At 43.6% G+C, this 13138-nt stretch overlaps 1 protein-coding gene and 1 long non-coding RNA gene across 3 annotated transcripts in view; both read left to right on the top strand.

Moving 5' to 3' along the window:
• Nucleotides 1-612: 612 nt before the first annotated feature.
• On the top strand, nucleotides 613-7584 carry LOC129854523 (uncharacterized). The gene is made up of 3 exons (XR_008759311.1): nucleotides 613-1062; nucleotides 4193-4269; nucleotides 7354-7584. It is a non-coding gene; the product is annotated as an uncharacterized LOC129854523 (long non-coding RNA).
• A 25-nt stretch (nucleotides 7585-7609) lies between these two features.
• trpm1a (transient receptor potential cation channel, subfamily M, member 1a) overlaps nucleotides 7610-13138 on the top strand; it is a 39858-nt gene continuing 34329 nt past the window's right edge. For both annotated transcript variants that reach the window (XM_055921643.1, XM_055921644.1), the window contains exons 1-5: nucleotides 7610-7797; nucleotides 8975-9188; nucleotides 9922-10046; nucleotides 10289-10460; nucleotides 11943-12117. In XM_055921643.1, the coding sequence (XP_055777618.1) occupies nucleotides 7699-7797; nucleotides 8975-9188; nucleotides 9922-10046; nucleotides 10289-10460; nucleotides 11943-12117 (785 nt within the window). In that variant the 5' untranslated portion in view covers nucleotides 7610-7698. The remainder of the gene's footprint in view (nucleotides 7798-8974; nucleotides 9189-9921; nucleotides 10047-10288; nucleotides 10461-11942; nucleotides 12118-13138) is intronic.

The raw sequence follows: 13138 nt of genomic DNA, 5'->3' as shown, positions 1-13138 counted from the left end.
ACATTTTGTCTTCAGTAGAAGTCCATGTCCCCTTTTGATTTTTTATAATTGGAAGGTTCACAGGGAAAGACAAGCCAGGTTAGAAATTTGAATTAATGTCCTCAGAACGAAAGTGGTTTCCTCTCTGATTCGTTTGTCTCTCTGTTTCACCATGCCAACAGGCTTAGCCAGACATCCTTTGGTTGGACCATATCAAAGAAGGTCCGTTCGAAAGTTCAACTGTAACGAAGCTGCTAAAAAATAAAAGATACGTTCCATTACATGTTACAATCATCAATGGGCAAATAGTGCTCTGTCATTCTTCAACAAAAACCCCTTTCAACAACATCCATCCTGTGCCCAATTCTCTCAATTATGCAAATAGAGTTCAATCAGAGCAGCATGGGGTTGACACATATTCTACCATAAAACATTCCTTTTGTTCCACTACTTTTTTTAAATATGTTTTTATTTCCTGGTTATTATATCTTCCTCTTTCTTTCTCTTTCTTTTTCAACAACCAGGAGAGAGAGTTAGAGAGAGGAACTTTATCTAGCAGAGGGTTAGAGTTAGAGAGATTAGTGAGGAGAGAGAGAGGAGAGGGGGGGGGGGGGTTGGTTGGTTCTTTCTGGTTCTCGTTCCAGCCCAGGATGAAAATGCCCTGTGTGCAAGGAGGGGAGCAGGGACTGATATGGGTCATGAGACTCTCAAAAGGATTACCTTGAACTGAAGTCATGAGACCAAGGCTTGAACAAAGAGCCGGCTCACATGCTCATCATATGAGCCCCACTTCATAAAGTCATGTCGTTTCATATCTGCTGGGCTTCAGTGGGCTAGGAGGACCCGGGTGAGAGCAGCTAGAGAGCTGGAGCTGGAGCTGGTGTGAAGTTTCTTGAGAGTTCTTAGATTTATTCAGAGTTCTTGAGTTCTTGAGTTCTTGAGTTCTTAGAAAGTTCTTGAGTTCTTGAGTTCTTAGAAAGTTCTTGAGTTCTTGAGTTCTTCTTTACTAGTAGTTGGATGTTATAGTGTTGAGTTACTCTTGTGCTCCTCTTGAAGTTTCGCCTGGATGCTCTTCCACTGACGGTAAGTGGTTCTTGATTTATCTGATGTATCGAGGAAACTCTGTATCTTCTTTGGTGTGGAAACGTTTTATGGTCAACTTTGTTCATTTCTTATAGGCAGGGGATTCGTTTGAGGTGCAATAAAGTGGAGTTGAGTTATGTTCCAACAACTTAGGTTGGGAGACAACATATAGAGGAAATGGAATAGAAATCTGCTGAAATTATATTTAAAAAATTAAAAAATCTATTTATAGACAGTTCCATCGACGAACAACTAACCTCCATGTTAACCTCTATAACCACAGTTCCCCAGTAGGCTGTCATTGTAAATAAGAATTTATTCCTAACTGACTTGCCTAGTTAAAGAAAGGTTAAATACCTAAATAAATAAATTAAACCTCTATGTTACTTAACCTCCAAAGAAACTCCACATGAGGAATGGATCTCTGAACAAAATGCTTGTTTTGGAGGCACCCTGATTTAAAAGTGCATAATTGAAGTGTTATAAAGTAAATTAGTTTCAAAACTTTGGTCAATCTAAAACTGTAGTCAATCTGTGGTCTGTCTAACTAATCTGTAGTGTACTCTACAGTGTGTAGGGCGTTAGGAGTTAGGCGTTAGGCGTTAGGCGTTAGGCGTTAGGCGTTAGGAGTTAGGAGTTAGGAGTTAGGAGTTAGGCGTTAGGCGTTAGGAGTTAGGAGTTAGGAGTTAGCATGGCAGAGTTTTTGGCCAACTTCCTGTCTGGGCTCCCGAGTGGCGCAACGGTCTAAAGACACTGTGTCTCAGTGCTAGAGGCGTCACTACAGACACCCTGGTTCGAATCCAGGCTGTTTCACAACCGGCCGTGGTTGGGAGTCCCATCGTCGTCCGGGATTGGTCGGTGTAGGCCGTCATTGTAAATAAGAATTTGTTCTTAACTGACTTGCCAAAATATCTGGTTAGTTACAGAATTTACTGTCTTCTTTGTCCTTTTTCACCTTTCTTTCCCAGCAACTTGTTGAAACTAGATTTTAAACAAGTTCAAATTGATTCCGCTTTGAGTGGTAATATGTTGTTTACTAATTAGACTGTTTACCAGGATGATAATAATGAGTAGTAATATGTTGTTTACTAATTAGACTGTTTACCAGGATGATAATAATGAGTAGTAATATGTTGTTAACTAATTAGACTGTTTACCAGGATGATAATAATGAGTGGTAATATGTTGTTTACTAATTAGACTGTTTACCAGGATGATAATAATGAGTAGTAATATGTTGTTTACTAATTAGACTGTTTACCAGGATGATAATAATGAGTAGTAATATGTTGTTAACTAATTAGACTGTTTACCAGGATGATAAAAATTAGTAGTAATATGTTGTTAACTAATTAGACTGTTTACCAGGATGATAATAACGAGTGGTAATATGTTGTTTACTAATTAGACTGTTTACCAGGATGATAATAATGAGTAGTAATATGTTGTTTACTAATTAGACTGTTTACCAGGATGATAATAACGAGTGGTAATATGTTGTCCGGCTCCATTGAGTAGTTGACTAGATGAGTTTGATATTATCTGCAGCTAAGAGATTTATGTTTACTAATTATTTACTATTTTAACCATTTGCAATGAACAAACTTTTACATCAAAATCTCTGAAATATATATAATTTTAAAGCTTGAGTAAAACTAAGTTGAGGTTAGTTACTGTTTTAGAAGATATAAATACTAACTATTTGTTATATGCAGTATAGACATGAATCCAAGATATGCCCAGTCACTATTTGTTGGGACTTGGGGTTAATCCACCATTATTCAGAGTGAATGTATTTCCCAAAGTGTTCGGCGACAGACAGGACCCCTGCCCGTGGCTTCTGCTGTAGAGTGACCTGTTAATCACTATGGCATAATCACAACACAAAGTCATGAGGTCTATTTGGCGTCACATACACACGCATGAATGCATACATGCACAAGCACAAATTCACACACGTGCGCGTGAATGCATGCATGCATGCAGACAGACACACACACACACACACACACACACACACACACACACACACACACACACACACACACACACACACACACACACACACACACACACACACACACACACACACACACACACACACACAGCCCTGGTCTTTGCTGGAGCGTTTAGGCAGGATTAGGTGTTCAGCGTTGTAGTTAAGAGGATTTGTTCCATCAAGAAATGAGAGTTTTTGTGCCTGAATGGAAAGCAGCATTGTACCAGTAATTAGCTGGACCCATAGGGCTCCTGTAGAAAGTAGTGCACTATAAAGGGAATAGGGCTCCTGTAAAAAGTAGTGCACTATGTAGGGAATAGGACTCCTGTAAAAAGTAGTGCACTATATAGGGAATAGGGCCCTGGTCTATAGTAGTACCACTATATAGGGAATAGGGCCCTGGTCTATAGTAGTACCACTATATAGGGAATAGGGCCCTGGTCTATAGTAGTACCACTATATAGGGAATAGGGCTCTGGTCTATCGTAGTACCACTATATAGGGAATAGGGCTCTGGTCTATAGTAATACCACTATATAGGGAATAGGGCTCTGGTCTATAGTAATACCACTATATAGGGAATAGGGCTCTGGTCTATAGTAGTACCACTATATAGGGAATAGGGCTCTGGTCTATAGTAATACCACTATATAGGGAATAGGGCCCTGGTCTATAGTAGTACAGCTATAGGGAGCCATCAGTGACAGAGCCACAGTGTGAAGGCAGGGAGACACCAGGTATGATCCATTGTTGCATCAGTAGAACACTCTAATAGAATGTGTGTTGTGATAAAATAGAACGTCCACTTTCAATGTTTGGACCTTTTTTGTTTATATCACCAGGCTTGGATTGAATTTTTGACAACACAGAAAAAGCACCCTGACTAGCATAGAAGTGTTGTTCTGCTGGAGTGCCATGATGTTTTTATCATCAGATTGGGTCCATAAACTGCAAACGAACAGAACATGAAATCTCAGACCTAACCTGTTGTTATGTTTAATGTATCCAAGCTACTTAATAAAGTATTTCATTATGCGGATGGATTTAAAAGTGACGCTTTTCTTTTTACGACGTGGTATTTATCAGAGTGGAGGGATTTTGAAGTCTAAACCATGAATCTCTCTCTTGCAGGCGCACAAAGCTTGGATTGAGAAGACGTTTCAGAAAAGAGAGTGCATCCAAATATTTCCCAGCAAAGAACCAAACAGGTACCATTCATGCCACTGTTCTCCCAGAACCCAACAGGTACCATTCATACTACTGTTCTCCCAGAACCAAACAGGTACCATTCATGCCACTGTTCTCCCAGAACCCAACAGGTACCATTCATACTACTGTTCTCCCAGAACCCAACAGGTACCATTCATGCCACTGTTCTCCCAGAACCCAACAGGTACCATTCATACTACTGTTCTCCCAGAACCAAACAGGTACCATTCATACTACAGTTCTCCCAGAACCCAACAGGTACCATTCATACTACAGTTCTCCCAGAACCAAACAGGTACCATTCATGCCACTGTTCTCCCAGAACCCAACAGGTACCATTCATACTACAGTTCTCCCAGAACCAAACAGGTACCATTCATGCCACTGTTCTCCCAGAACCCAACAGGTACCATTCATACTACAGTTCTCCCAGAACCAAACAGGTACCATTCATACTACTGTTCTCCCAGAACCCAACAGGTACCATTCATACTACAGTTCTCCCAGAACCCAACAGGTACCATTCATGCCACTGTTCTCCCAGAACCCAACAGGTACCATTCATGCCACTGTTCTCCCAGAACCCAACAGGTACCATTCATACTACAGTTCTCCCAGAACCCAACAGGTACCATTCATGCCACTGTTCTCCCAGAACCCAACAGGTACCATTCATGCCACTGTTCTCCCAGAACCCAACAGGTACCATTCATGTCACAGTTCTCCCAGAACCCAAACAGGTACCATTCATACTACAGTTCTCCCAGAACCAAACAGGTACCATTCATACTACAGTTCTCCCAGAACCCAACAGGTACCATTCATGCCACTGTTCTCCCAGAACCCAACAGGTACCATTCATACTACAGTTCTCCCAGAACCCAACAGGTACCATTCATGTCACAGTTCTCCCAGAACCCAACAGGTACCATTCATACTACAGTTCTCCCAGAACCCAACAGGTACCATTCATGCCACTGTTCTCCCAGAACCCAACAGGTACCATTCATACTACAGTTCTCCCAGAACCCAACAGGTACCATTCATACTACAGTTCTCCCAGAACCCAACAGGTACCATTCATGCCACTGTTCTCCCAGAACCCAATAGGTACCATTAATTTTCCTTCCTCCTCACTGTTCTCATATGCTTCCATGTTGAGCACCAGATCATTTGTTGAGGCAGAGAGAGAGAGACACAGAGACAGGCAGAGAGAGAGGCAGAGAGAGAGAGAGACACAGAGAGAGCCAGAGAGAGAGGCAGAGAGAGAGAGAGAGAGACACAGAGAGAGCCAGAGAGAGAGGCAGAGAGAGAGAGAGAGAGACACAGAGAGAGGCAGAGAGAGAGGCAGAGAGAGAGACACACAGAGAGAGGCAGAGAGAGAGGCAGAGAGAGAGACAGAGAGAGAGAGAGAGAGAGAGAGAGAGAGAGAGAGAGAGAGAGAGAGAGAGAGAGAGAGAGACAGAGAGAGGCAGAGAGAGAGGCAGAGAGAGAGAGAGACACAGAGAGAGGCAGAGAGAGAGAGAGAGAGAGAGAGAGACAGAGAGAGGCAGAGAGAGAGAGAGAGAGAGAGAGAGAGAGACAGAGAGAGGCAGAGAGAGAGGCAGAGAGAGAGAGTGCTTACACTGACCCAGTTTAAACCCCCTCTGTGTTTTTAGAGTGCTGTATAACTTAGAGTACACCCCAAATGGCATCCTATTACCTCTATAGGGCACTGGTATCAGTCCTGGTCAAAAGTAGTGCACTACAAAGGGAATACGATGCTATTTGGGATGTAGACTTTAATGAATTCTCCACTCGTAGAGAAACGCTCTCAGTAAAAAAAATGGTATAAAAAACCTGCCGTTACGTGGCCCAAATCCCTTATTAAGACCCAAATCCCTTCAAATGGTGGTGATTGTGGGGACTTTAACCGTGACAAAACCCCTCAGATAGCTCAGAGAGCAAACAGAGATGCCACTGGAATTGGTCAGCACACACAAACATGAAGCGTAACAGCTGTTCGTAACATAGTGAGGTAGCTTTATGCTACGTTGACAGCGTAACAGCTGTTCGTAACATGGTGAAGTAGCTTTATGCTACGTTGACAGCGTAACAGCTGTTAGTAACATGGTGAAGTAGCTTTATGCTACGTTGACAGCGTAACAGCTGTTAGTAACATGGTGAGGTAGCTTTATGCTACGTTGACAGCGTAACAGCTGTTCGTAACATGGTGAAGTAGCTTTATGCTACGTTGACAGCGTAACAGCTGTTCGTAACATGGTGACGTAGCTTTATGCTACGTTGACAGCGTAACAGCTGTTAGTAACATGGTGAAGTAGCTTTATGCTACGTTGACAGCGTAACAGCTGTTCGTAACATGGTGAAGTAGCTTTATGCTACGTTGACAGCGTAACAGCTGTTCGTAACATGGTGAGGTAATTTTATGCTACGTTGACAGCGTAACAGCTGTTCGTAACATGATGAAGTAGCTTTATGCTACGTTGACAGCGTAACAGCTGTTAGTAACATGGTGAAGTAGCTTTATGCTACGTTGACAGCGTAACAGCTGTTAGTAACATGGTGAGGTAGCTTTATGCTACGTTGACAGCGTAACAGCTGTTAGTAACATGGTGAAGTAGCTTTATGCTACGTTGACAGCGTAACAGCTGTTCGTAACATGGTGAAGTAGCTTTATGCTACGTTGACAGCGTAACAGCTGTTAGTAACATGGTGAGGTAGCTTTATGCTACGTTGACAGCGTAACAGCTGTTAGTAACATGGTGAAGTAGCTTTATGCTACGTTGACAGCGTAACAGCTGTTAGTAACATGGTGAAGTAGCTTTATGCTACGTTGACAGCGTAACAGCTGTTAGTAACATGGTGAGGTAGCTTTATGCTACGTTGACAAAGCGATAATACTAGCCATCTTTCGTAGCTATGTACACCATCTGTCTGTTTGTGTTTCACATTCCATCACGGTACGCTTCCATTAACACTTTATAAACCAACATGTAGAAAGCACTAGGAAGTGGTTATAATGCATTATAACACCAGCAATAAGCATTTATAACCCCCCTTATGTCCTCCCTTTCTACCTCCAGGTGCAGTTGTGGTCAGGTAGTGAACCAGCATGTAGAAAGCACTAGGAAGTGGTTATAACGCATTATAACACCAGCAATAAGCATTTATAACCCCCCTTATGTCCTCCCTTTCTACCTCCAGGTGCAGTTGTGGTCAGGTAGTGAACCAGCATGTAGAAAGCACTAGGAAGTGGTTATAACGCATTATAACACCAGCAATAAGCATTTATAACCCCCCTTATATCCTCCCTTTCTACCTCCAGGTGCAGTTGTGGTCAGGTAGTGAACCAGCATGTGGCCGTCATCCCGGGGGCGACCACCAGGGCGGCGGAAGAGGCAGGTCAGATCGCGCAGGTGGCGGTGCCCATGGAACGCTGGTCCGTGCTTAAACACACACAGGCCACGCCCACAGACACATACGGCATCATGGAGTTCCAGGGAGGAGGACATGTCAACAAGGCCATGGTGAGACGCCATTTTTCTTTCTTTCTTTCCTTCATTCCTTTGAAGCATCCTCCATTTATAATTCACTTCAGGACCCTTTTTCCTCTCCTCCTCAACCCTTCATTCTCTCCTCAACATAAACAATAGCTGAAATAGACATGAACCATGAAGACATGAACCATGAAGACATGAACCATGAAGACATAAACCATGAAGTCATGAACCATGAAGACATGAACCATGAAGTCATGAAGACATGAAGACATGAAGACATGAACCATGAAGACATGAACCATGAAGACATGAACCATGAAGACATGAACCATGAAGACATGAACCATGAAGACATGAAGACATGAACCATGAAGACATGAACCATGAAGACATGAAGACATGAACCATGAAGACATAAACCATGAAGACATGAACCATGAAGACATGAACCATGAAGACATGAAGACATGAACCATGAAGACATAAACCATGAAGACATGAACCATGAAGACATGAACCATGAAGACATGAACCATGAAGACATGAACCATGAAGACATGAACCATGAAGTCATGAACCATGAAGACATAAACCATGAAGTCATGAACCATGAAGACATAAACCATGAAGACATGAACCATGAAGACATGAACCATGAAGACATGAAGACATGAACCATGAAGACATGAACCATGAAGACATGAACCATGAAGACATGAACCATGAAGACATAAACCATGAAGACATGAACCATGAAGACATGAACCATGAAGACATGAACCATGAAGACAGGAACCATGAAGACATGAACCATGAAGTCATGAACCATGAAGACATAAACCATGAAGTCATGAACCATGAAGACATGAACCATGAAGACATGAACCATGAACCATGAAGACATGAAGACATGAAGACATGAAGACATGAAGACATGAAGACATGAAGACATGAAGACATGAACCATGAAGACATGAAGACATGAAGACATGAACCATGAAGACATTAACCATGAAGACATGAACCATGCCTCCATCATCTTGTTCTCTCTCCATCTCTCTTCATCTCCTTTCTCATGTACTCCTCCTCCTCTCTCCATCCAACTCTCCCCTACAGTACATCCACGTGGCGTTTGTATTAAATGTCTTCATCCCATTTCTCATGTACTCCTCCTCTCTCTCTCTCTCCATCTCTCGCCCTACAGTACATCCGTGTGGCGTACGATACCAAGCCAGACAACATGCTCCACCTGATGGTGAAAGACTGGCAGCTGGAGCTCCCTACCCTGCTCATCTCCGTCCACGGGGGACTGCAGAACTTTGACTTGCAGCCCAAACTAAAGCAGGTGTTTGGAAAGGGTTTGATCCAGGCTGCAGTCACCACCGGAGCCTGGATACTCACTGGCGGAGTCAGCACTGGTACGTACTGTAGTTTGCTAACGATGTGTTACGTTCACTGACATGGTCACTGAGGTATCTAGCAAACAACGGTAAGGTAGGCAAGTCACTAAATCTTGAGTCCGAGTCGAGTACCAAGTCCCTGGTGTTCAAGTCTGAGTCCGAGTCGAGTACCAAGTCCCTAGTGTTCAAGTCTGAGTCCGAGTCGAGTACCAAGTCCCTAGTGTTCAAGTCTGAATTCAAGTTGAGTACCAATTCCCTAGAGTTCAAGTCTGAGTCCAAGTTGAGTACCAAGACCCTAGTGTTCAAGTCTGAGTCCGAGTCAAGTACCAAGTCCCTAGTGTTCAAGTCTGAGTCCGAGTCGAGTACCAAGTCCCTAGTGTTCAAGTCTGAGTCCGAGTCAAGTCCCTAGTGTTCAAGTCTGAGTCCAAGACGAGTACCAAGTCCCTAGTGTTCAAGTCTGAGTCCGAGTCGAGTACCAAGTCCCTAGTGTTCAAGTCTGAGTCCGAGTCAAGTCCCTAGTGTTCAAGTCTGAGTCCGAGTCAAGTCCCTAGTGTTCAAGTCTGAGTCCGAGTCGAGTACCAAGTCCCTAGTGTTCAAGTCTGAGTCCGAGTCAAGTCCCTAGTGTTCAAGTCTGAGTCCGAGTCAAGTCCCTAGTGTTCAAGTCTGAGTCCAAATCCAAATCCATTCCACTAATGTCTGAATGGAGTCCACGTCCCTTATTAGTGCTGAACGGGCTCCATGTGTATCCTAGGGGTGATCCGGCATGTTGGAGATGCGTTGAAGGACCACTCCTCAAAGTCCAGGGGGAAAGTATGTGCCATCGGGATCGCTCCATGGGGCATCGTGGAGAACAAGGAGGATCTGATAGGAAGAGATGTAAGTCACGGATACCTGCAACTTGTTTGTGTGTGATTCTCCATTTAAATTCAACTCAACAACACAACTCTTCAATTCAACTCCTCAACTCAATTCAACTCCTCAATTCAACTCCTCAACTCCTCAATTCAACTCCTCAACTCAATTCAACTCCTCAACTCCTCACCTTCAATTCGACTCCTCAATTCAACTCCTCAAATCAACTCCATGTTAACATGTGTTATTATATGTCTTCCACCCAGGTGACACGTCCGTACCAGGCCATGTCCAACCCCATGTCCAAGCTGTCTGTCCTCAACAACAGCCACTCCCACTTCATCCTAGCAGATAACGGGACCCGCGGAAAGTACGGCGCAGAGGTCCGCCTCCGCCGTCAGCTGGAGAAACACATCTCCCTGCAGAAGATCAACACACGTAAGTCTGACAGATTGGGTAGGGGGAGGGGGGGGGGGGGGGTTGTCTGTGTGACACCAGGCAGTGTAAGCCCGCTGAGCTAAAGCCCAAGGCATTAGCTCAGGGAGCTAACTAACACAAGTCTTCGGGTCTCAGACGAGAACAACTTCATATTTACCATGACCCTGTAATGTTACTGCTAATGTTTGGAAATGCTAATGTTGGAAATGCTAATGTTGGAAATGCTAATGTTGGAAATGCTAATGTTGGAAATGCTAATGTTGGAAATGCTAATGTTGGAAATGCTAATGTTGGAAATGCTAATGTTGGAAATGCTAATGTTGGAAATGCTAATGTTGGAAATGCTAATGTTGGAAATGCTAATGTTGGAAATGCTAATGTTGGAAATGCTAATGTTGGAACTATTCACAGTGTCAGTGTCTTAGATACAGCATACCCTCGTGTTGTCATAGTCCAGGCTTCTTTATGTGTGTTGATCAGAGAGGTCCTGCACTGCTGTACCCTGATGAGTAGCTGCTCTATGTGACCTGTGGGTTTCCCTTTGTCATCCTATGCCTGGAGATCATGATAAGGCAGGGACAGCAAAGGGATGCTCAGCTGTCACCTCTGACTTCAACTACGCTGACATTAATACTGTGTCTGAGGCCTATGAGGACCACATGTTAACTACAGGCAGCACTGCTGTGTATGAGGACCACATGCTAGCTACAGGACCACATGCTAGATACAGGCAGCACTGCTGTGTATGAGGACCATATGCTGGCTACAGACAGCACTGCTGTGTATGAGGACCACATGCTAGCTACAGGACCACATGCTAGCTACAGACAGCACTGCTGTGTATGAGGACCACATGTTAGCTACAGGCAGCACTGCTGTGTATGAGGACCACATGCTAGCTACAGGACCACATGCTAGCTACAGACAGTACCGCTGTGTATGAGGACCACATGCTAGCTACAGGCCTAACAACATGAATAGGAACTAATTAGTAGGCATTATGAAAATGATTCAAGGTTCAAGTTTATTGCCATTTAGAAACAAGCTCAAAGTCTATGGAAATGGGAACTTTGTTTTGCTGCTATTTGTCTTTATTGTCATTATAACATGTTGTTGTGTCTGTCTCAGCCAGGTCAGGGGTCATGTTGTTTTATCTGTCTCTGCCAGGTCAGGGGTCATGTTGTTGTGTCTGTCTCTGCCAGGTCAGGGGTCATGTTGTTGTGTCTGTCTCAGCCAGGTCAGGGGTCATGTTGTTGTGTATGTCTCAGCCAGGTCAGGGGTCATGTTGTTTTGTCTGCCTCTGCCAGGTCAGGGGTCATGTTGTTGTGTCTATCTCAGCCAGGTCAGGGGTCATGTTGTTGTGTCTGTCTCAGCCAGGTCAGGGGTCATGTTGTTTTATCTGTCTCAGCCAGGTCAGGGGTCATGTTGTTTTGTCTGTCTCAGCCAGGTCAGGGGTCATGTTGTTGTGTCTGCCTCTGCCAGGTCTGGGTCAGGGGGTGCCTCTGGTCTGTCTGATCCTGGAGGGGGGTCCCAACGTCATCTCCATAGTCCTGGAGAGCCTGAGGGAGGACCCCCCTGTCCCGGTGGTGGTCTGTGACGGCAGTGGACGGGCCTCTGACATCATCTCCTTCGCACATAGATACTCTGAGGACGACGGGTGAGAAACAGACCTGGGTCAAATACATGCAAAAAATAATAATGTTTTAAAACATATCAACTATATGTCAGATACATGTCAAATACATGCAAAAAATAATAATGTTTTTAAACATATCAACTATATGACAGATACATGTCAAATATATGTAAAATACATGTCAGATACATGTCAAATATATGTAAAATACATGTCAGATACATGTCAAATATGTGTAAAATACATGTCAGATACATGTCAAATATATGTAAAATACATGTCAGATACATGTCAAATATATGTAAAATACATGTCAGATACATGTCAAACATATGTAAAATACATGTCAGATACATGTCAAATATATGTAAAATACATGTCAGAGACAATATATAGAACGTTAGGTGAGTAAAGTACTAGAACAGGGCTGTGATCTAATGTCCACACTAGCAGAAACAGAACTAGGACAGGGCTGTGATCTAATGTCCACACTAGCAGAAACAGAACTAGGACAGGGCTGTGATCTAATGTCCACACTAGCAGAAACAGAACAGGGAACAGGGCTGTGATCTAATGTCCACACTAGCAGAAACAGTACTAGAACAGGGCTGTGATCTAATGTCCACACTAGCAGAAACAGTACTAGAACAGGGCTGTGATCTAATGTCCACACTAGCAGAAACAGTACTAGAACAGGGCTGTGATCTAATGTCCACACTAGCAGAAACAGTACTAGAACAGGGCTGTGATCTAATGTCCACACTAGCAGAAACAGTACTAGAACAGGGCTGTGATCTAATGTCCACACTAGCAGAAACAGTACTAGAAACAGGGCTGTGATCTAATGTCCACACTAGCAGAAACAGTACTAGAAACAGGGCTGTGATCTAATGTCCACACTAGCAGAAACAGTACTAGAACAGGGCTGTGATCTAATGTCCACACTAGCAGAAACAGTACTAGAACAGGGCTGTGATCTAATGTCCACACTAGCAGAAACAGTACTAGAACAGGGCTGTGATCTAATGTCCACACTAGCAGA

Source organism: Salvelinus fontinalis, chromosome 4, assembly GCF_029448725.1.
Source record: "Salvelinus fontinalis isolate EN_2023a chromosome 4, ASM2944872v1, whole genome shotgun sequence".
NCBI lineage: Eukaryota > Metazoa > Chordata > Actinopteri > Salmoniformes > Salmonidae > Salvelinus > Salvelinus fontinalis.
Note: the sequence above shows the minus strand (reverse complement) of the source record. Positions and strands in the feature narration are given on the sequence as shown.